The sequence below is a fragment of the Oryctolagus cuniculus genome, chromosome 14, assembly GCF_051225735.1.
Source record: "Oryctolagus cuniculus isolate XC-2025 breed Fujian yellow rabbit chromosome 14, ASM5122573v1, whole genome shotgun sequence".
Taxonomy (NCBI): Eukaryota; Metazoa; Chordata; class Mammalia; order Lagomorpha; family Leporidae; genus Oryctolagus; species Oryctolagus cuniculus.
The window spans coordinates 97,368,523-97,392,174 of NC_142880.1; the positions used below are offsets into that span (position 1 = coordinate 97,368,523).

Below are 23,652 nucleotides of genomic sequence, written 5' to 3' on the forward strand. Positions count from 1 at the left end.
CATTTATGGCTGAGAAGGTGTCAAGTGGGATTCAGAAACTGCTGTGAGCTGATGAGAAAAGAACTCGTGAGTCAGTTTCAGTTTTTCTTTTCCAGGGCGTCACAGGCACATCTCAAGAGGCTACACAGTCTTATTTTAAGTAGGAATTTCACCATCTGTCACAGAAAATACTGTTCACTTGTATTTTATTACTTTGTTGCTTTATTTGATTTAAATTCAAATTTATAGGTACATAAGAACTACATGCAAAAATATTAATATCTACACCTACATCTGTACTATTGAGCGGGTTCCACTGTAAGGAATCTGAGCACGCACTGCACGCCTGCGAGGACACGTTCCTTTCAGTATGCACATTATTCAAATCTGAAAATGAACTGGTATTGAGTATCTTCCAAGTCAAAAAAAATGGTTTATAATAAAACAAAGGTCAAGAACTTACAGAATCTGAGACTTTGGCAGATGCCCTTGTATGGCCATCAACAGTGAAGTGAAAATCACGGGTTCCTGTCTGCAGTGCTGCCGGCCGCTGCTGAAACACAGAGTGCTAGTGTCATGAAGAAATAGTAACTGCAGTTCCCCTTCTAGATCATCACCCTGGGACACCCACATCCCATATCAGAGTCCTAGCTCTGCTCCCAGTTCCACTTCCTGCTAACGTGCACCTCGGCCCAGAACCAACTACTGAGGGCATTTAGGGAGAGAACCACTGGATGGGAGATCTCTCTGCCTTTCAAACAAATTAGTAATAATAACAAAAAACAAAAAACAAAAACAAAAACCTGTTACCCTTTTCATGTATCCAACTGGCAGACACAAGGGGCCAGGTCTCAGCCCCAGACTCTCCTCTGTACCCTGACTGGGCACTCTAGGAAAAGCTGTTTTCTGGGTGGAGCTTGTTTCCAGACTGAGTACTCAATAACTCAGAAATGAAATGAAAAAGGCACACTTCTTGGTAGTATCTTTTTTTTCTTAAGACTTACTCATTTATCTGAAAGTCAGAATTACAGAGAGAGAGGGAGGGAGGAGAGGGAGAGGGAGAAGGAGGGAGAGGGGAGAGGGAGAAGGAGGGAGAGGGGGAGAGGGAATGGGAGGGAGGAAGGAGGAGGGGGAGAGGGAGAGACAATGTCTTCCATGTGCTGATTTATTCCCCCAGATGGCCACCAGCAGCCTGAGCTGGGCCAGGCTGAGTCAGAAGCTTCACCCGGGTCTCTAACATGGGTGGCAGTGTGCCAAGCACTTGGGCCATCTTCTGCTGCTTTTCCCAGGCCATTAGCAGGGAGCTGGATTCCGAAGTAGAGCAGCTAAGACACAAACTGGAGCCCACATGGGTTGCTGACACTGTAGGTGGCAGCTTTACCTGCAACACCATAATGCTGGACCAGGAGAGCCCAACGTCTGCCTAAATAAAGACCAGTTCGTGCCACTTGTTAAATTAAACTTTTTGTGGAGAGATTATCAAACATTTTCTAATAAAGTTACATGAAAAAGAACAAGGAAATCTAGCTAAGATATAACTAAAAGAAATACTTGGACCTAAGTATTTCTTTTAGTTATATCTTGTTTTCTTGTTTAACAGCACAAAAGTTCAGATGACGAGGGCAGACAAGCAGCACAGAAGGCCAAGTCGAGGCTTGTGACAGCTGTATTCCACATCTGAGCGCCTGGGAAGCTTGAGTTCTTGATTTTCTGCCACCCACTTGGGAGATCCGGATGGAGTCCTTGGCTCCTGGCTTCAGCCTGGCCCAGCCCTGGCTATTGCAACTATCTGGACAGTGAACCAACAGAGGAGTGCAAGATCTCTCTCCCTCCGTCACTCTGTTTTACAAATAAATCTTAAAAAAAAAAAAAAAAATAGTTCAGATGCCTGAATTAGGAAGACGGGAGATAAAAATGACAAGAGTAGAGATGTTAACAGCCCAGCCTCAACCTAGCAAGGTAGGGAGCCTTCCCTTAATACATCCATAACCATGAACAGGAAGCCAATTCGTAAGCACAATCCTTACAATTACAAACGCAGCCAACAGAGGACCTAAAAATGGTTGTATGGGGCCAGCATCGTGGTTCAACAGGTAAAGCGACCGTCTGCATCACCCATATGGGTGGCGGTTCATGTCCCAGCTGCTCCACTTCCAACCCAGCTCTTTGCTGATAGCCTGGGAAAAGCATGGACGATGGCCCAAGTCCTGCTACCCAGGTGGGAAACCCAGAAGTTCCTAGCTCCTGGCTTCTGCCTGGCTTCACCCTGGCCGTTTCACTCCACTACTTGTGGAATGAACCAGTGGATGGAAGATCTCTCTCTTCTCTGTAACTCTGTCAAATAAATAAATTTTTTAAAAAATGGTTGCATAACTATTGGGAGGGCACAGGAACAGGGAGTAGGTGGAATAAGTGTTTTACCAAACAAGAATTGATGTCTCAACTGACAAAAAATACACCCACATTCAGCTAGAGACTGCAGGTAAATAGCATGGCCAAAATTATAAGCAATTCAGAACTACTCCCACTAGTGGGTGGGGAGCAGCCCACTTCTTTATACCTACAAGGCCCTCTTATTGCCTTCTTTTTTGACAGGCAGAGTGGACAGTGAGAGAGAGACAGAGAGAAAGGTCTTCCTTTGCCGTTGGTTCACCCTCCAATGGCCGCCACAGCCGGCGCGCTGCGGCCAGCGCACCGCGCTGATCTGATGGCAGGAGCCAGGTACTCATCCTGGTCTCCCGTGGGGTGCAGGGCCCAAGCACCTGGGCCATCCTCCACTGCACTCCTTGGCCACAGCAGAGAGCTGGCCTGGAAGAGGGGCAACCGGGACAGAATTTGGCGCCCCGACCGGGACTAGAACGCGGTATGCCGGTGCCGCAAGGTGGAGGATTAGCCTAGTGAGCCGCGGCGCCGGCCTCCTCTTATTGCTTTTTAGAAACTGTAACTGGGACCAGCGCTGTGGTGTAGTGGGTAAAGCCGCCAGCAGTGCCCGCATCCCCTGTGGGTGCCACTCAAGTCCGGGCTGCTCCACTTCTGGTCCAGCTTCTGCCATGGCCTAAGACAGCAGCAGCAGCAGAGCCCCTGCACCCACGTGGGAGACCTGGAAGAAGCTCCAGGCTCCTGGCTTCAGATGGGCCCAGCTCCAGCCGCTGTGGCCATTTAGGGAGTGAACCAGTGGATGGAAGACCTCTCTCTCTCTCTCTCTCTCTCTGCCTTTCAAATAAATAAATAAATAAGTCTTTTTAAAAACTGTGTAATTATTTTCATTATGTATTTAAATGTTAATTTTTTAGTGAAGGATGATTAAAATACAGTGCACATTGTCCTGGGCATAGCTGTGAGTCATGAACCACGGGAGTCAAAGGTCACCTCACAGAACTCCACTAACCCATTCAGAACCTTAAGGTCAGAGTCAGCCTGGTGGCTCAGCATCTCGTAGTTTCCCCACTACCTAAGGACCCTTGGGGAAAGCCTCTGAGATACTCCAAACTAAGACTAAAATCCAGGTTAACACCACAACCAAGCCACTTTTCAAATGAACCAGGAAAGACATATGTAGAATACAGAACTGAATATCATTTATATAATGATCCAAAAAGCAAAACCAAAGGCTATTCCTATACAGACCTAAATAATTCCAGATACACCATTAAAATGTATTCAGATCAATACATTAAAAAAAAGATTTATCTGAGAGTCAGAGTTATACAGAGAGGGATCTTCTATCTGCTGGTTCATTCCCCAGATGGTTGCAAAGGCAGGCACTGGGCCAGGATGAAGCCAGGAGCCAGGAGCCTCTTCCAGGTCTCCCATGTGGGTAGCAGGGGCCTAAGCACTTGGGCTATCTGCTGTTTGTACCAGACCATTAGCAGGGACTGGATCTGAAGTGTAGCAGTCGGGACACAAACCAGCGCCCAGGTGGGATGTCAAGTGTTGAAGGCTGTGGCTTCACCCTCTGTACCACAACGTTGGCCCCAGATCAATCCATTTAAGAAAAGAAGTTAGCTTATCCTAGGACAGCTTTTTGGGTGTTCATCCTAAGAGTTCTGAAACACTTCATTGGAAGCAAGCAATTAATAAATATTTCAGGTCCATCGTTTTACTTTCCTCTTGGAATAAATTGCTTCAGAACGGTTAAAAGAAAGGCAAAAAATTAGTAACTTGAAAGCAGCCATAATGACAGAATGGCTCGAAAACACAAAACTGATAAAAAGGAGATAAATTACCTATTCATTTTTCTGAAATTATCCTCAACACCTACTTTTAAAAAAATATGTATTTATTTGAACGGCAGAGAGGTCTTCCACCCACTGGTTCACTCCCCAGCTGGGCCGGTCCGAAGCCAGGAGCCTCCTCCAGGCACAGGTGCAGGGGCCCACGGACCTGGCCCATCCTCCACTGCTTTCCCAGGCCACAGCAGAGCTGGATCGGAAGAGCAGCAGCCGGACTCCAACAGGCGCCCATATGGGATGCCGGCGGCTTTACCGCTAGGCCACACCACCGGCCCCAACATCGACTTTATAGTCAATTCTCAGCTAACTATCCTAAAATTGCCTTTTTTCTCTTTTAATTTGACTCTCTTTTTCCTTGGTAAACTCCAGTTCTTCAGGAAATGAGCCAACCTTAAGTGCAATACACTGCTTGAGGGCACAATTTCTGGAGGAAGAGCGCCATCCTCACGAGAAGGCCCAGACCCCCTCTTCGGGCAGGCCTGCGTGCGGTTCCGTGCTGCTCCTCCTGGCCCTCTGGTTTGCAAGCAGCCAGCCGCACGAGAGCGCGTTCCGCCGGCTCCAGCCTCGCCGCGACGAGAGGAAAGGCAGGCCAGCGCGGCTTCCCCGGACACCCACTGCGGCCCGCAGAAGGGGCCCCGGCCCCCTCCGGTGGGCGCATTCAGTCACCGCCTGCGGGCCCTCTCGCGACGGCTGAGCCCCGGGCCTGTCAAGCCCCGCAGGAGCCTTGGCGACTCGCAGGGGCACTGGCGAGCGCACTGAAACTGAGGGAACAAGCAGCGAAGCACCCGCGTTCGGCCAAGCAAGACGCCGGGGCCGCGGCCGGAGAGGGCGCCCGGACAGACGCGCGGCGGCAGCCGCGGCCGCTCCTGCGCGAGCCCCGCGCTTCTCCGGCGCCCGGGCAGGATCACGTCCGCCCCGCAGCCGCGCCTTCGCCTCCGGGGTCCCCGCCCGCCACGTCCAGAGCCAGGGGCCAAGGCAGCAGCGACCTTGGCCTCTAACGGGTCGTGACCTTCACCGGGACAAGCCGTCCGCTGCACCCCGCTCGGGAGCGCCGCGCTCCCACCACCGCTGCCTCGGCCCTGCCGGTCCCCGGCGCCGACTCACCGCCCGGGTCAGCGCCAAACGCCGCGCCAACAGCAGCCGCGACACCACTCGGACCCCAGCCATGACGGCCCAGCGCTGCCCCGCCAGCCCCCGCGCAGGACGCGTCTGCGCAAACGCCACATCCGGGGCGGGGACGACGGGAAGTTCCGCGCCTGCGCACATGTCGCGTCCGGGATCGGCGGGTGGCAGCCTGCGCCTGCGCACTGGCCGGGGGCCGGCGGCGCTGAGGGGGCCAGGAGGTCCGGGGGCCAGGAGGTCTGGGCGCCCGCAGCGCAGGTGGGTGCGGCTCTGGTCAGGGCGGGCTTGAGCGGTATTTCTTTAAAAGCCGGGCTGGCAGGGCCGAGCGGTGGTGAGGAGCGAGCCGCTGCGGCGTGGGGACCCTGCGCCGTCCGGCCTGTGCTGGGCGCCGCGACTCCCAGGTTCGCGGCCGCAGGTGCAGGACCCTGGGGCGGCTCCGCGCGGGAGCCCCTGTGTGGGTCCCTCGGCGACTCCGAGTCTACAACTGGAAGGTTCTGGTTTTCCTAATACGCGCGTTCATGTAAGATAGTTGAAGTCTTTTCTCAAATAATTGTGGTGCCTGCGTTTTCATTGGATTAGTAATATGTTTTGCATTATTTTGGGGAAAATAACTTAATTCTTGTTAAATTTACAACAATGCCTGTTTTATTTCTGCTGTTAGTAAGTAAGGCCAAAGAAACTGTGCGTGGCGCTTACTTTCCTGGGGGCGTCCCTGGGCCGTCTGCGCCGGCGGTGGGCTTCGTGGGTGCGGAGGGAAGGTACAGGGACACGGCCTCCGCAGACAAGATAGGAAGAAGGAGCTCACCCGCCCCGCACGAACACTTTTTCTGTTGGTAAACCATGGAGTGCGGTAGCTGTTTGCACTGCGTTATCAGCAAGCAGAGCGCAGGCGTCTGGGAGGTGTGTGGGGAACAGCCCGCGCCACCCGTTCGAGCTCACGCAGGCCGACTGTGCCTCCTAGGGAGTCCTGCAGGTTGAGTACTTTCCAAATTAGGTACCTGCCTAATTCTTAGAGCCTGTGATTGCCACATACTCCACCAGTATCAACTTCTGAGCCATGTTTTTTGCATCTATCATTATTGTCTATCATAATTTTGTCAATTTAGATATTAAGTATTTATTGCAAAGCTGTTAAAATTGTCACAAAACTTGAGTTTCTCGTTTCGTATGTGACCCGTGAGTAACTGTTTAGTAAGCGGGTGTTTGTGGTGGTGGCTCGTGAAGCAGGCTGAAAGCTCTCGTGGCTGCTGTGTGAGTGCCCAGCCCGGGTCTGGAGGGCACTCCGCACCTGCAGCAGGCTCTCTGTGGTCTTCTCCAGTCACTGTCCCCGTGTAAGCACGGAAAGTCCCCAGCGCTGTCCCTGTCTTCCCCACGCAGGAGGCCACAGCCCTGGATGCGCCACTGATGGTGTCCCCGGCATCCCCGCTCGGTCCCGCCTCCCTCGCGTGGTGTCCACGGCGTCCCCGCTCTGTCCCGCCTCCCTCGCGTGGTGTCCCCGGCGTCCCCGCTCTGTCCCGCCTCCCTCGCGTGGTGTCCACGGCGTCCCCGCTCGGTCCCGCCTCCCTCGCGTGGTGTCCGCGGCGTCCCCACTCAGCCCTCCTCCCTCGCGTGGTGTCCCCTGCGTCCCCGCTCGGTCCCGCCTCCCTCGCGTGGTGTCCCCGGTGTCCCCGCTCGGTCCCGCCTCCCTCGCGTGGTGTCCACGGCGTCCCCGCTCGGTCCCGCCTCCCTCGCGTGGTGTCCACGGCGTCCCCGCTCGGTCCCGCCTCCCTCGCGTGGTGTCCCCTGCGTCCCCGCTCGGTCCCGCCTCCCTTACGTGGTGTCCCCGGCGTCCCCGCTCGGTCCCGCCTCCCTCGCGTGGTGTCCACGGCGTCCCCGCTCGGTCCCGCCTCCCTCGCGTGGTGTCCACGGCGTCCCCGCTCGGTCCCGCCTCCCTCGCGTGGTGTCCACGGCGTCCCCACTCAGCCCGCCTCCCTCGCGTGGTGTCCACGGCGTCCCCGCTCGGTCCCGCCTCCCTCGCGTGGTGTCCACGGCGTCCCCGCTCGGTCCCGCCTCCCTCGCGTGGTGTCCACGGCGTCCCCGCTCGGTCCCGCCTCCCTCGCGTGGTGTCCACGGCGTCCCCGCTCGGTCCCGCCTCCCTCGCGTGGTGTCCACGGCGTCCCCGCTCGGTCCCGCCTCCCTCGCGTGGTGTCCCCGGCGTCCCCGCTCGGTCCCGCCTCCCTCGCGTGGTGTCCCCTGCGTCCCCACTCAGCCCTCCTCCCTCGCGTGGTGTCCACGGCGTCCCCACTCAGCCCGCCTCCCTCGCGTGGTGTCCACGGCGTCCCCGCTCGGTCCCGCCTCCCTCGCGTGGTGTCCACGGCGTCCCCGCTCGGTCCCGCCTCCCTCGCGTGGTGTCCCCGGCGTCCCCGCTCGGTCCCGCCTCCCTCGCGTGGTGTCCCCTGCGTCCCCACTCAGCCCTCCTCCCTCGCGTGGTGTCCACGGCGTCCCCACTCAGCCCGCCTCCCTCGCGTGGTGTCCACGGCGTCCCCGCTCGGTCCCGCCTCCCTCGCGTGGTGTCCACGGCGTCCCCGCTCTGTCCCGCCTCCCTCGCGTGGTGTCCACGGCGTCCCCACTCGATCCCGCCTTCCTCGCGTGGTGTCCCCTGCGTCCCCACTCGGTCCCGCCTCCCTCGCGTGGTGTCCACGGCGTCCCCACTCGGTCCCTCCTCCCTCGCGTGGTGTCCCCTGCGTCCCCGCTCGGTCCCGCCTCCCTCGCGTGGTGTCCACGGCGTCCCCGCTCGGTCCCGCCTCCCTCGCGTGGTGTCCATGGCGTCCCCGCTCGGTCCCGCCTCCCTCGCGTGGTGTCCACGGCGTCCCCACTTGGTCCCGCCTCCCTCGCGTGGTGTCCACGGCGTCCCCGCTCGGTCCCGCCTCCCTTGTGGTGTCCACAGCGTCCCCACTTGGTCCTGCCTCCCTCACATTCTCTGCTGGGAAGACCTTATCCTTGTCTGGCTCCTACCGATGTGTAGCTCATTCTTCACAGCGTATCAATATGAGCAGTGTGAGCCCATTGTTGAGTTGATTATAGATACATTTGGAAGTGTATTAGGGTTCTCCAGAGAGACAACCCATAGAATATACGAGTGTATTTACAGAGGCAGTTGAGAGAGTTCATGGAAAATATGTGTGATGAAAAGCTGTGCATGGACTGATTTCAAAATGTTTGCACCAAACGTTTTCCATGACCTTTTCGAAGTGTTCTTGTTTACATGTGTACGGCGTGCATGTATGTGTAGATGCCGTGTATGTATGTATGTGCACACACTATGCATATATATACACTTAGAATGTTTGATTTATTGTGAGGAATTGTTTGGAGGATTCAAATGCTAATCTGATCCAGGAATGCCCTCACAAACACAGCCTGAAATGTTTAGCAAATGTCAGCATTTGTGGCTCAGTCAAGTTGAAATATAAAGTTTACCACAACAACCGTGGTGGGATGAGAGAAGGCCATGCCAGCAGTTACTCACCAATGGCTTTGAAACCCACCTGGCAACAGGCTGTGATTGGTTAGGGCATAAACTGCCCCTTTGACCGGATTGGCCGCCTTGGCTATTTAATCTGCTGCAGCAACTGAAATAAACGAGCCTGCAGGCTGCTTGCCTCTGGCCTGCTTTCACCGGACTCCAGGGGTCTGTGTGGTGACTCCGTGCCTCTTGCCCCCACCACGCTCCTCCTCAGAACGAATCCACAGCAACATCTGGCGCCCAAGGTGACAGAGCGTGTCAGACTTGGCGAGGTCCCCCCTTGATTTCGGCAAATAGGCCCCTTAGTGTTTTGTGTGCTGTTTGGTTCTGTGAGGGTGAGCACAGAACCCCCTCCCACGCCCCTTTCCTTGTCCTTGTCCTCAGTTGAAGTGACCCCAGGTTAGTCAACACCGCCCAGAAGCATACGCCACTTCTCGGCTCCTCCTTTTACTTTCGGTTCACTCGGCAAATTCAGATCATCCCAGAATTCTGAACCAGTCATCTTCCCTCACTCAAGAGAGGTGACGCTCTGGAGCTACCATGTGGGCATACAGCCTTGACCTAACGAATCAAGGAAATCCCCCACTAAGCACAGGACATACTTATGATCTGACACACCACTGTCTATTTGTCTAACGTAGGGAACCCCTGCAGAATGCCATCAGCCGCTGAGGTGCTAGGAATTTGTTTTGTTATGGCAGCAGTGCTGTGCGTGTCTTCCCTTTGGCTAGAGTTGGCATGGCGTGCTGCTCTTAAGCGCTCAGAGATGGGAAAGATACCCCCTCTCAGAAACCCACACAGAGTGCCAAACATAATGAATCAGTGAGTGATGAGAGCCTGTCACTCCAGGCCTCTGCCTCACAGACATCAGTTGATGACTTGGGGAGAGAGAGCTCTAACAGTGAAACAGCAGACAACGCAGCAATGCCTGGTCAGCCACCCCCCAAATATCTGTGGGATGAACTTAGACGACCTCAAGGCAATAACCCATGCGAGGTCATCCCATCCATACCCAGTGAGGATCCCCATGTTTGTGGCAGTCCCCAGGCACCCCAGGCTCTCAGGGCAGCTGCTAGACCCCATCCCACCCGCATGTTTGCCATTAATATAGGAGCAGATGCAGAATTCAGGCCCTGGATTCCAACACCTGTAACAAGGCTCCTGCTAACCAAGGGCCGAGGGTATGCTTGTGTCTTTCCAGAGGATGCGGGACAGCCCATTTGGGTACCAGCCAGAAACATCAAGCCTGCAACTGACAGTCAACCAGGACCAGCTGAACAAGACTGAGAGTCCGCCTTGTTAGCAGACGCACCTGCCCTATCATCCTGCCCTGAGAAATTGCCCACAGCCACATCTGCTACTGTTTTATACCCCACTAGCTCTGGTCAGCCGCTCAGATGGCCCACAGCCTGTGTGCAGTGATGCCATTCCTGATTACCGTTGTTCCTCATTCCTACCCCCGTCTGAGCAAGCACTCCTGTGGTCTCCCATTTTGAGGGCTGGTTAGTCAACGATGGGTAAGATCTAAGATCCCCTGGGGGACAACCTAAGACAGGCACAGCCGCCTACAGAGGCCACATGGAAACGGGGTCAACAATGGTATGGCCAAGTATCATGCCTCCAGTTGCTCAAAAACAAACGAAAAGGGGGAAATGTGGTGGAATGAGAAGGTCATGCCAAGATGGCCGCTGACAAGTGAGCATCAGTTACTCAGGAATGGCTTCGAAACCCACCTGGCAACAGAGCCTGCCTGGCAACAGGCTGTGATTGGTTAGGGCATAAACTGCCCTTAACCGGATTGGCTGCCTCGGCTATATAAGTTGCTGCACCAGCTGAAATAAATGAGTCTGCTGGCTGCTCACCTCTGGCCTGCTTTCACCTGACTCCCAGGGTCTGTGTGGTGACTCCATGCCTCTTACTTGTTGGGCTGAGGGCCACCCTACTGGGAGTTTAAAGGCTTGGTCTTGCAATCTTTTGCCCAACTGATGCCTTTTTTACATCTGGAACACAGCGTTTTGGGCTTGCCCCGTCTGTCAGCATTTGGGCAGTTTCGCCATAGGTGTCCCGTTTCCTGACATCCCCAACAAACTGGGGACCATTAGACTTCCTTGTGTTCAGTTTGTTAATGGCCGCAGTTAGGGCCTGTATGGGTGTATCAGCAGGGTTTACCTCCTTTGTAGCTACTATCCATTTAGAAAAGTCTTCATGACGGACTGGGGCGATGGCAGCTTTTGCTTCTTTGGTAGCACCTTCCCAGCTAATCGTTTGACCAACTTGTCTTGATCAGGGCTAAGCGGTCATCTTTTCTCTACTGCCTCCAAGACTCTGGCGAGGAAATCAGGGAACCATTCACCTGGGCCTTGAACTTGGTTTCTAAAGAGCTGACTATAATAGGAGGATTTATATTTATTTATTTTTTTAAGATTTTTATTTTATTTTTATTTGACAGATAGAGACAGAGAGAAAGGTCTTCCTTCTGTTGGTTCACTCCCCAAATGGCCGCGACGGCCGGCGCCGTGCTGATCCGAAGCCAGGAGCCAGGTGCTTCTTCCTGGTCTCCCACATGGATGCAGGGGCCCAAGCACTTGGGCCATCCTCCACTGCCCTCCCAGGCCGCAGCAGAGAGCTGGACTGGATGAGGAGCAGCCAGGACTAGAACCGGTGCCCATATGGGATGCCGGCACCGCAGGTGGAGGATTAACCCAGTGCACCATGGCGCTGGCCCCAGGAGGATTTATATTTAAGGCTCTAAGTGCCAAATCTCTGACCTGTTCAAAATAGGCAATTACTCCAATGCAGGCCTGTTCATGAGGATAGATGTAGGTGCCACGGCTTGTAAGCATATCAAAGGGTACTGCTATTCCATGGGCAGCATTATTCCTTGCCAGTTGCAGCCTCTTCCCCATAGGAGGCTTTCCATTGTAAGAACTGTGGTCTCGACAAACATGCTCTGAGCAGTGTAACCCAGTCAAAATGAGTTTGCAGGTTCGCTGCCCATTGTGTGAGCACCTGTTCAAAGTAGGGAGAGTCGGGTCCTGACTCTTGAAGCCTTTTTTAGCATAGTAAGGTCATTTACGGGCGCAAATGTAAGCGTGGACACTGGAGAGTATGTCCCGCTCTGCCTGCTCCAGTTCCTTAGTCGCAGCTGTCCCCCGTCCCCTGCTAGACTGTGACTTGTCTCACTAAGCTCTTGTTTCTCCTTTCGTAGGCGCCAGTGTGCTCACCGCTGTGCTGCATGCAGGTGAGACTGAAGATTTTCTTGAATAAAAAATAATTCATATGATCTGTGTAGGTGACATTATTGTGACAGATGTATGAGTATTCCTGTTATGTAGTTAATGGACTTTTCTTTTACTTCAAGGTTTATCCATGAATAACTTAAATGACCCCCCAAATTGGAATATCCGCCCTAATTCCAGGGCTGATGGGGGTGACGGAAGCAGGTGGAATTACGCCCTGTTGGTTCCAATGCTGGGATTGGCAGCCTTTCGTAAGTCACGGTTTTCCTAATATTTTTTTTTATTTTTTTATTTTTTAAAGATTTATTTATTTATTTGAAAGGCAGAGTTACACAGAGAGAGGAGAGGCAAAGGCAGAGAGAGAGGTCTTCCATCCAATGGTTCACTCCCCAGATGGTCGCAACGGCTGGAGCTGCGCCAATCCGAAGCCAGGAGCCAGGAGCTTCTTCCCGGTCTCCCACGCAGGTGCAGGGGCCCAAGGACTTGGGCCATCCTTCACTGCCTTCCCAGGCCATAGCAGAGAGCTGGACAGGAAGTGGAGCAGCCGGGTCTCAAACCGGCACCCATATGGGATGCCGGCGCTTCAGGCCAGGGCGTTAATCCACTGTGCCACAGTGCCGGCCCCAAGGTTTTCCTAATATTTTTGTTTTTCAGGCTGCACGTGTGGAGGAGCACTGTGTGGGAACCCAAAGACAGAGGCTTTGGGACCTGACGGGTGCTCTAGTTTGAGCCCTTACAGTGAATTTTCGGGAAATTAATTCACCTTTCTGACTCCTGGTTTACTTGTCATACTTGCCTCAACACACGGTGAGGAGCAAATAAGTAAACACTACAACAGTGTTAGCAGGATTTTCTGAGGAGTGGGTTCTAGTAACACACACCCCTCTGCAGGCATCTCTGCTCTGGAGGGCGCCCTGCTTCTGTCGCCCTCGTGGGGACTCCTGAGGAAAACAGGCCTAAGGAAAGCCCGTTGAGGGGGGTGCGGTCAGCGTTTGGAAGGTCTCGGCCTGGCCAGAGTTCCCACTGGTCTGACTTGACTCGGCACTGGTCACTTGCAGACTTACAAGGTTCCAGCCCTTGGCTTCCAAGCCTATCAGAGGACCGATTCAGCAGTGTTGGTTTTATATTTCTTCTGGTTGACACTGAGAGAGATGAGAAACTGGTCAAGTGAAAGAGAAGTGAAAACTGCCCTCTCTTTGTAGTGATCCTTTAAAAACTTTTTTTTCATTTTATTGAAAGAGAGGAGAGAGAGAGGTCTCCCATCCACTAGTTTATTCACCAGATGCCCACAGCAAAACATCCAGGGCTGGTCCAGGCCAAAGCTAGGAGCCCAGAACTCAACCTGGGTCTCCCACGCGGGTGCAGGGATCCAGACAACTAAGCATCGTGTGCTGGCTCCCAGGGTGTACTTAGCAGGAAACGGGTGGAGAGTGGGGTTGGGCCCAAAGCCAGGCACTGCAGTATGTACCGCAGGTGTCGCAGCCTGGGTTAACTGCTGCGCCAAACGTTGGCCCTACAGTGATGCATTTTATTTGGTGAGTTTTTACCTGCTTGGATTTCTTAGGAAGTCAGGCCGGCAAGAGTACTCGTTTGTAACCCGGTGATCTGCTCCCGTGGGCAGAGTACTTGTTTGTAACCCGGTGATCTGCTCCCGTGGGCAGAGTACTTGTTTATAACCCAGTGATCTGCTCCTGTGGGCAGAGTGCTTGTTTATAACCCAGTGATCTGCTCCCGTGGGCAAAGTACTCGTTTGTAACCCGGTGATCTGCTCCTGTGGGCAGAGTGCTTGTTTATAAACTGGTGATCTGCTCCTGTGGGCCGAGTACTCGTTTGTAACCTGGTGATCTGCTCCCGTGGGCAGAGTGCTTGTGTGTAACCTGGTGATCTGCTCCTGTGGGCAGAGTACTTGTTTATAAACTGGTGATCTCCCGTGGGCCGAGTACTCGTTTGTAACCCGGTGATCTGCTCCCGTGGGCAGAGTGCTTGTGTGTAACCCAGTGATCTACTCCCGTGGGCAGAGTACTTGTTTGTAACCCGGTGATCTGCTCCCGTGGGCAGAGTACTTGTTTATAACCCAGTGATCTGCTCCTGTGGGCAGAGTGCTTGTTTATAACCCAGTGATCTGCTCCCGTGGGCAGAGTACTTGTTTATAACCCAGTGATCTGCTCCTGTGGGCAGAGTGCTTGTTTATAAACTGGTGATCTGCTCCCGTGGGCAGAGTACTTGTTTATAAACTGGTGATCTGCTCTCGTGGGCAGAGTGCTTGTTTATAAACTGGTGATCTGCTCCCGTGGGCCGAGTACTCGTTTGTAACCCGGTGATCTGCTCCCGTGGGCAGAGTGCTTGTGTGTAACCTGGTGATCTGCTCTCGTGGGCAGAGTACTTGTTTGTAACCCGGTGATCTGCTCCTGTGGGCAGAGTACTTGTTTATAAACTGGTGATCTGCTCCTGTGGGCAGAGTACTCGTTTATAACCCAGGGATCTGCTCCCGTGGGCAGAGTGCTTGTTTATAACCCAGTGATCTGCTCCTGTGGGCAGAGTACTTGTTTATAAACTGGTGATCTGCTCCCGTGGGCAGAGTGCTTGTTTATAAACTGGTGATCTGCTCCCGTGGGCCGAGTACTCGTTTGTAACCCGGTGATCTGCTCCCGTGGGCAGAGTGCTTGTGTGTAACCTGGTGATCTGCTCTCGTGGGCAGAGTACTTGTTTGTAACCCGGTGATCTGCTCCTGTGGGCAGAGTACTTGTTTATAAACTGGTGATCTGCTCCTGTGGGCAGAGTGCTTGTTTATAACCCAGGGATCTGCTCCCGTGGGCAGAGTGCTTGTTTATAACCCAGGGATCTGCTCCCGTGGGCAGAGTACTCGTTTGTAACCCGGTGATCTGCTCCCGTGGGCAGAGTGCTTGTGTGTAACCTGGTGATCTGCTCCTGTGGGCAGAGTACTTGTTTGTAACCCGGTGATCTGCTCCCGTGGGCAGAGTACTTGTTTGTAACCCAGTGATCTGCTCCTGTGGGCAGAGTACTTGTTTATAAACTGGTGATCTGCTCCCGTGGGCAGAGTACTCGTTTATAACCCAGGGATCTGCTCCCGTGGGCAGAGTGCTTGTTTATAAACTGGTGATCTGCTCCCGTGGGCAGAGTACTCGTTTATAACCCGGTGATCTGCTCCCGTGGGCAGAGTGCTTGTGTGTAACCTGGTGATCTGCTCCCGTGGGCAGAGTGCTTGTGTGTAACCTGGTGATCTGCTCCCGTGGGCAGAGTGCTTGTGTGTAACCTGGTGATCTGCTCCCGTGGGCAGAGTACTTGTTTATAACCCAGGGATCTGCTCCCGTGGGCAGAGTGCTTGTTTATAACCCAGGGATCTGCTCCCATGGGCAGAGTACTCGTTTATAACCCAGGGATCTGCTCCCATGGGCAGAGTACTTGTTTATAACCCAGGGATCTGCTCCCGTGGGCAGAGTGCTTGTTTATAACCCAGGGATCTGCTCCCATGGGCAGAGTACTCATTTATAACCCAGGGATCTGCTCCCGTGGGCAGAGTACTCGTTTATAACCCAGGGATCTGCTCCCGTGGGCAGAGTACTCGTTTATAACCCAGGGATCTGCTCCCGTGGGCAGAGTACTCGTTTATAACCCAGGGATCTGCTCCCGTGGGCAGAGTACTCGTTTATAACCCAGGGATCTGCTCCCGTGGGCAGAGTGCTTGTTTGTAACCCAGGGATCTGCTCCCGTGGGCAGAGTGCTTGTTTATAAACTGGTGATCTGCTCCCGTGCCTGCTCCCGCCGTAGAGCACTACCAGCTAAAAGCTCATGAACCTTCAGTCTTGCTCTGCTTATCCTGGGAGAGGCCACTGTTGCCTGTGTCTGGGGTGGCAAACTCACCTCAGTGGGTGGATTAGAAGGCTTAAATTGCATTTATAATGTAATAATTCATTGGCTTGGAGGCTGAGAGAAATCCTGACATGACTGATTCTCCATTTGTTGTACAGATGGACCTCTGACTTTTATAGGCTCTGGTAATAACTTTTAATGGCGAAATTCTTGCCTTCCTTTTTTGGGCTTATGAAATGATGCTTTCGGTTCCTGAGGAGGGTTGAGGGAGGAATATTTTTTTTCTTGACTATTAACTTTGCATTATTATAATTCTCCAAAAATGTAATGTGGAACTTTAAAATTATATTGCAATGTTTGAGGATTTTTTTTTTTAATGTTTGTTTATTTGAAAGGCAGAGTGATAGAGGGAGAGAGACCAAGAGAGATCTTCTATTTGCTTCCAAAACACCTGCAACAGCCAGTTCTGTGTCAGGCCAAAACCAGGAATTCCATCTGGGTCTCTTATGTGGGTGGCAAGAACCCAAGTACTTGGGCCAACATCTGTAGATTAACAGGAAGCTGGACTGGAATTGCAGAGTATCCAGTAGGGAATACCGGCTCCCCGAGTTGCAGCTTAACCTGTTGGCAACACAGCATCTGAGTATTAACTAGTCCCCTAGTATAGTGTGGAAGTAAAGGCAGATACGTGAACACTGTACCTTGTACACACTATTGATTGACTTACTAATGAGAGACTAGTTTTATTCTGATCATTTAAATTGCTAGATTTTCTAACTTAAAAAAAAAAAAAGATTTTTATATATTTGAAAGGAAGGTTGACAGAGAGAGATCTTTGATCTGCTGGTCCACTCCCCACATGCCCACAACAACTGGGCCATCCTGGTCTCCCACACAGTGAGCAGGGACCCAAGTACTTGGGACATCATCTGCCTTCCCAGGTGCATTAGCAAGAAGCTGGACCAGAAGCAGAGGAGTGAGGACCTGACTGCCACTCTGGTATGGGATGCAGGCTTCCCAGGCAGCAGCTTACCCTGTGCCTTACCCTTATGCCTGTCCCTGCATCTTCTGTCTTCTGGAATAGCTGTGCTGGTAGGAGTGCAGTCCTGGGGACATGCTTACCCCAAGCCACTCCCTTGGGGGGCAGTCAGGCGTCTCCTTTCATCTCATCTTCCTGTGTCTCCTCCCATCTCTCCCATGTTTTCTCTCCTGATCTAAAAACATAGTCTTAGAGCAGGAAGGAACTGGTGGAGTTCATTACATTCAACGTAATGTCTTTGACTTAAGCAGTTTGAAGTCTCTGGGTCACAAGTGTTGTAGTAAATGGCACAGAGAGCCCATCTCTGCAGTGGTGACACTGCAGAACCATACAGCACAGTGTCAGTGCAGCCAGGGGACACGTCTTCCTCAGGTGGCCCGGATCTGGGCTAGCCACTCTTCTCCACTTTTTTGATTTTGTCTTTCAAGAATGTTACATAAATGGAATCGCATACCATGTACCCTTTTGGGGTTAGCTTTTTCCAGTCGTGGAAATCCCAAGACCCATACAGGTTATTGTGTCGATAGTCCATGGGTCCTTCTCATTGCTGAGTAGCAGTCCACACTGTGGATGGACCACCATTTGTTCAGCCACTCACCCGTGAGGGTGGCGGCATTGTTCCCGGTTTTTGGCTTTTATGAATAAAGCTGTCATAAATCTTCCTGTACAAGTATTTGTGGGACATAAGTTTTCATTTCTCTGGGGTAGATGGCCAGACATGCATTTGCTGAGTTTATTGCAGGTACATGTTTAGCTTTTATTTATTTTATTTTATTTTATTTTATTTTATTTTATTTTATTTTATTTTTTTGACAGGCAGAGTGGACAGTGAGAGAGAGAGACAGAGAGAAAGGTCATCCTTTGCCGTTGGTTCACCCTCCAATGGCCGCCGCGGCCAGCGCACCGCGCTGATCCGATGGCAGGAGCCAGGTGCTTCTCCTGGTCTCCCATGGGGTGCAGGGCCCAAGGACTTGGGCCATCCTCCACTGCACTCCCTGGCCACAGCAGAGAGCTGGTCTGGAAGAGGGGCAGCCGGGACAGAATCCGGCGCCCCGACCGGGACTAGAACCTGGTGTGCCGGCGCCGCAAGGCAGAGGATTAGCCTAGTGAGCCGCGGCGCCGGCAGCTTTTATTTTTTTAAGATTTACTTTTTATCTATTTGAAAGGCAGAGTTAGGGAGACAGAGAGAGAGAGAGAGAGAGAGGTGTCTTCCATCCGCTGGTTCACTCCACAGATGGCTGCAATGGCTGGGGCTGGACCAGACCAAAACCAAGAGCCAGGAGCTTCTTCCAGGTCTCCTACATGGGCACAGGCTCAAGCACTTGGGCTGTCCTTTGCGGTTTTCCCAGGCACATTAACAGGGAGCTGGATAAGAAGTGGAGCAGCCAGGGCTCAAACCAGTGCCCATATGGGATGCTGGCGCTGTCAACAGCACCATAACCCACCACGCCACAGCTCCAGCCGTTGTGGCCATTTGGGGAGTGAACCAGCAGATGGAAGATCTCTCTCTCTGTCTGTAACTCTGTCTTTCAAATAAACAAATTTTTTAAAAAATTAAGATTTATTTATTTCACAGAGTTACAGAGAGAGAGAGGTCTTCCATCTACTGGTTCACTCCCCAAGTGACCACAACGGTTGGGACTAGGCCAGGCCAAAGCTAGGAGTCTGGGACTGCATCTAGGTCTCCCATGCGGGTACAGGGGCCCAAGTACTTGGGCCACCATCTGCTGCTTTCCCAGGAGCGTTAGCAGGGAGCTGGACTGGAAGGGGAGCAGCCAGGACTTGAGCCAGTGCTTCTCTGGAATTCCAGTTTGCTGCTGCAGCCTGATCACTGCCCCACGACGCCAGCTCCGTCCTTCCCGGGATGTTGTGGGCCAGTGTGCACCCCCTAGTGGCCATGCTCACTGCAGAGGGCACAGCCTCTGTTGGACAGCTGTGTTTGTGTCTTTCAGCCTCCTGACTGCTTTGAACGATGAGTTTTGAGGTCTCTTCACATGCTCTGGATTCTAGTCTTCAGTTAGAAATGTGGTTTGCAAATACATCCACCCTGCCTGTGGCTTTGCTTGCCTTCTCCCACAGATCTCCAGCAGAGCAGAGTTTAGTTTTGATGGACAGGTTATTGTTTTTTCCTTTCATGCACCATAGTTTTTTTTTTTTTTGTGCCAAATCTAAGAACTCTTTTCCTAGCCCTAGATTCCTGAGGATTCTCTCCTCTTTTCTTCCTAAAGGTTTAGTTTTGTGCTTTACATTTAAGTCCGTGATCCTTTATGAGTTAATTTTCATAAGAGGTACGAGATTTTGGTTTTATTTCCTCTTTCCCATGTGTTTGCCTTTCGTTTCTTCTTCTTCTTTTTTTTTTTTTTTTTTTTTTTTTTGACAGGCAGAGTGGACAGTGAGAGAGAGAGAGAGAGAAAGGTCTTCCTTTGCCGTTGGTTCACCCTCCAATGGCCGCCACGGCTGGTGCGCCACGGCCGGCGCACCGTGCTGATCTGATGGCAGGAGCCAGGTGCTTCTCCTGGTCTCCCATGGTGTGCAGGGCCCAAGCACTTGGGCCATCCTCCACTGCACTCCCTGGCCTGGAAGAGGGGCAACCGGGACAGAATCCAGCGCCCCAACCGGGACTAGAACCTGGTGTGCTGGCGCCGCTAGGTGGAGGATTAGCCTAGTGAGCCGCGGCGCTGGCTTGTTTCTTCTTATTGCCATTTTTTTTAAGATTTTTTTTTTATTTGTTTGAAAGGCAGAGTTAGAGACATAGAAAGAGACATCTTCCATCTGCTGATTCACTCTCCAGTTGGCCGCAATGTCCAGGGCTGTACCAGGCTGAAGCCAGGAGCCCAGAGCTTCTTCTGAGTATCCCATGTGGGTGCAGGGGCTCAAGCACTTGGGCCATCTTCCACTGCTTTCCCAGGCTATTAGCAAGGAGCTAGATCAGAAGTGGAGCAGCCGGTACTCGAACTGGCATCCAAATGGGATGCTGGTGTCGCAGGCAGAGTGGGCGACTCCTACCACACCAGGTCTGTGGGCCGTCAGGACTGAGTAACGCCCCTCGTGTGGAGCAGAGCAGGGCAGCACCTGTGTGAGCCTCCCCACTCTCCCTAGTGCCATGTGGTGAGACCCCAGTGGTCTCCAGTTTGGGGAAGAGGACCAAGCCGTGACTCGGGGTTGAGTTTTGTATCTGCCTCATCTTCCTGTGCCCAGCGTGATGTAAGCAAACATCTTGGAGTTGAGCCAGCAGTGACTGGGCTGCCAGTCATAAGCCATACCTCTTCCGTGAGAATCAGGCCAACAGTATTGGAAGCCCACTCATTAGTTTTTAAGCCTTGCTATAGTACACAGGGGCACTGGGGCCAGAGCAGGCAAGTGGTGACCGATTTGAGAGCCAGAGAGAGAGTGGTGGATATTCATAGCCATAGCAGACTGCAGGACTGACGGGGGACTCTCTGCCATGCTTGTCCCTTTCTGATTTTAAGATAAGAATGCCAGGGGGATGCATGGCACAGCAGGTGAAGCCACCACTTAGAACTCCCACACCCTCAGTCAGGGCCTGGGATCGAATCCTGTCCCCGCTTCCAGTCCTGCGCTGTGGATCGGGGCCTGGGATCGAATCCTGTCCCCGCATCAATCCCGCACTGTGGATCGGGGCCTGGGATCGAATCCTGTCCCCGCTTCCAATCCCGCACTGTGGATCGGGGCCTGGGATCGAATCCTGTCCCCGCGTCAATCCTGCTTTCTGCTGATGTGCACTTGGGAGGCAGCAGGTGATGGCTCAAGTCCTGGAGTCCCTGCCACTCACGTGGGAGACCCAGACCGAGTGCCTGGCTCGTGGTTCCATCCTGGCCCAGCCCCAGCTTTGCAGGTGTGTGGAAGTGAACTGGCAGGTGGGAGGTTTTTCTCTGGCCCTCTTTCTTTGTGTCTGTTGCTCTGCCTTTCAAATAAATAAATAAATGAACTTCTTAAAAGGGAACTTTGTTATATGGTCACATACAGAATGTTACCTTCTTGGTACCTCTGAGGTGTTGAGCTTCTACCGAAGCGAGGCCCTCAGAGCACCAGCTCTGACTTGACTGTGTGTATTTTTCTCCCCCAATCTATTCACATCAGGTTGGATTTGGTCTAGGGAGTCCCGGAAAGAAATAGAAAAAGAGAGAGAAGCATATCGTGAGAGAACAGCTGCTTTCCAACGGGATCTGGAAGCCAAGTATCACACCACGATCTCAGAAAGCCGGCGTGCCGTCGCCCGGCTGTCCTTGGAACTAGAGAAGGAGCAGAACAGGACGGCTAGTTACCGAGAAGCTCTGATCTCGCAGGGCCGCAAGCTGGTGGAGGAAAAGAAGCTCCTGGAACAGGAACGGGCTCAGCTCATGCACGAGAGACAGGTGCAGCCTCTGAGAGGCGCGTACCTGCGCTGCCTGGAGAGGGAAGACGACTGGCAGCAGAGGGCCCGGCTGCTGCTGAAGGAGTTTGAGGAGGCGCTCACGGAGCGGCAGAGCATCTACTGCAGCCTGCTGCTCCCTCGCCGCAGGCGCCTGCACATCGAGAAGAGCCTGCTGGTGCGAGCCTCGGTGGACCCAGTGGCTGCTGACCTGGAGATGGTGGCGGGTTTAACCGACATCTTTAAGCATGATACGTATTGTGGCGACGTCTGGAATACCAACAAGCGCCAAAACGGGAGGCTCATGTGGCTGTATCTCAAGTATTGGGAGCTCGTCGCCGAACTGAAAAAGTTCAGGAGGGTAGAGAAAGTCATACTAGAGAAGTAAGACAGGAGTGAAGTGCGCTGCGCCCTGGGTGCCTGGGGAGCACGGGGTCCCTCCTTGCGGCTTCTCACAGCCTTCTGGGGCGCCCAGCATGTTATTAAGCTCCTATCTGGTAAAGTACAGTGTCCTTAGCCTAAGTAATGTTCTGTCTGTTTTGATTACTCCCTAAATAAATTGTGTTTTTCCTTGAATTATTTTTCTGTCTTCCCAAATTACATTTAGAAGGTGCCAGGTGATGTGTGGAACTAAAAGCTGCTGACAGAAAGTAGTGACGTCAGTCATCAGTCCTCCACAGTTTTGAAGATCTTACCTCCTAAAGGGAAGGAGACCATCAGTGTTCGTTGTGCCCTGTTGGCAGCCTGGTGTGCGTGTGGAAGTCGGCCTGTGTCAGGTTCAGTGCAGGCATCATTGATTAGCTGTGATGTATAATCAGAAACTGAACAGTAATAGGGCCAGTTTTTACTTGTTTACAGAGTATCTTTACATATATTATCTCAATTTCTGTTGCAACCTAGAAATTAGGTGGCCCCTTATTGTTCATGTACACGTAACTGTCATGAACTGGTTGTGTGTGTGTGTCCACCTTCATGTAACTCTAGTCCTGTGTGCAAGTACTGCTACTGTCGGGGTGGGAGTCCCCCAGACCGTTCCCACGCTTCCTGACCTGCTGGGCGATCTCGTAGGATTCAGCATATAATTGTACTCGTGACTAAGGTTTATTACAGTGGAAGGCAGGGGGTCCCTCCCAGGGGAGTCCCTAGGACACATCTCCTCCCATACCAAGTTGTGACAACACGAGTGAAAGGTCTACGAGGGACACTTGTCAGAGACTCCGTGTCCAGGGTTTTTACTGAGGGTGGGGTGCGTGGCACCCTCCACCTGGCACACACACAAGTCCAGACTCCAGGAGGAAAGTAGGGCGTTGGTGCGGTCCACAGTTTGCCCAAACAGTCAAGATGCAGGGAGCCCCCCATTAATGGTGAGATCCAAGCTGCCGCATGCCAGCCATGGCCAGCCCGTAACAAGCAGGCCTTTGTCTACTCAGATCAGCTGGAACCAAGGGACTGAAGAGTTAACCTGCCCAGGTGTGGCTCCGGAACCAGACCTGACGCCAAGGGGCCGAGCAGGGAAGGGAGCGCTCCCGTGGGCATCTGTAGGGAGTGTCTCCATCTGTAGGGAGTGAGGTGCTCCCCGAGAACGCCTACAGAACACTTGCAGGGTGACAGTCACCACAGCGCCGACTTGAGTGTTAGACGCCGGGTCTCGGGTAACTCATGTTTATCTCTGATTGAAATCCTCAGAACCAGTGTTGGTGAGGGAGCTGGCTCAGGGGACTGTAAGGAGGGCCTGAACTGGGCCTGGGCCAGCAGCTGCTAGCTCTGCTCCTGCCGGACAGGCTGATGCTTCTCTGCCTCAGTGGCTACTTGGAAGCTCAACTTCCTGCGTAGCTGCATTGCACCTGTGGCTGATGCCAGCAGTGTTCCTCTCTGTTAAGCTTTGACAACCTCGTCACCATTTTTCTCTATTAATTAGGACTCTGGCCGTAGGCAGCTGAGATCAAGGTTGCTTAGAAGGGGGACTCTGAGGCTACCTCATGGGACCTCAGAACAAGAACAGAGCATGCAGGTCAAACCCCAGAGAGGACCCTGAAGTTGTCAACAGGTAGACGCTTGGTGCAGCGGGTTCACCCGCATCCCATGTCAGGTGTCTTGTTCAAGTCCCAGCTCCTCCACTTCCTATCCAGCTGGTGCACATCCTCGGAGGCAGTAGGTGAGGACCCAAGTACTTGGGCACCTGCCACCCACATGGGAGGCCCAGATGCAGACTCCTGATGTTGGTCTGGCCCAGCCTGGCTGTTAGAAGCATTTGAGGGCTGAATTAGTGAATGGATCTCTCTCTCAGATATGATGAAAACCAAAATTTTTTTTTCAAAAAGAAATGAGAAACA

General features: G+C 53.0%; 2 protein-coding genes across 9 annotated transcripts in view; one reads left to right on the top strand and one right to left on the bottom strand.

The window, feature by feature from the left end:
• The window catches only part of SDHA (succinate dehydrogenase complex flavoprotein subunit A), a 29,062-nt gene extending 23,640 nt beyond the window's left edge, over window positions 1–5,422 (bottom strand). Inside the window, exons 1-2 of one of the 2 annotated variants that reach the window (XM_051829792.3) lie at window positions 5,316–5,422; window positions 443–529 (exon numbers count right to left, since the gene is read on the bottom strand). In XM_051829792.3, coding sequence (XP_051685752.1) covers window positions 443–529; window positions 5,316–5,378 — 150 coding nt within the window. In that variant the 5' untranslated portion in view covers window positions 5,379–5,422. Of the gene's footprint in view, window positions 1–442; window positions 533–5,315 lie in introns of both variants that reach the window. The other variant, XM_017339216.4, reaches the window with a different exon arrangement.
• A 93-nt stretch (window positions 5,423–5,515) lies between these two features.
• CCDC127 (coiled-coil domain containing 127) lies at window positions 5,516–21,895 on the top strand. 7 transcript variants are annotated; one of them, XM_089313342.1, is made up of 5 exons: window positions 5,516–5,853; window positions 12,047–12,079; window positions 12,200–12,328; window positions 12,732–12,884; window positions 21,049–21,895. In XM_089313342.1, exon 5 carries the CDS (start codon window positions 21,309–21,311, stop codon window positions 21,705–21,707), a length of 399 nt encoding a protein of 132 aa, XP_089169468.1. In that variant the 5' UTR covers window positions 5,516–5,853; window positions 12,047–12,079; window positions 12,200–12,328; window positions 12,732–12,884; window positions 21,049–21,308; the 3' UTR covers window positions 21,708–21,895. The 7 variants fall into 7 exon arrangements, with proteins under 7 accessions (XP_089169468.1, XP_089169469.1, XP_089169464.1 ...); XM_089313343.1 differs by having other exon boundaries at window positions 5,516–5,591; XM_089313338.1 differs by lacking the exon at window positions 12,732–12,884.
• Window positions 21,896–23,652: the final 1,757 nt, after the last annotated feature.

Excerpts from the sequence above, each read along its gene's own strand:
- CCDC127 (XM_089313338.1), top strand. The coding sequence starts at position 12,208 with ATGAATAACTTAAATGACCCCCCAAATTGGAATATCCGCCCTAATTCC. Across the intron at positions 12,329-21,048 it reads GCTGGGATTGGCAGCCTTTC|GTTGGATTTGGTCTAGGGAG; the intron begins GTAAGTCACGGT and ends TATTCACATCAG.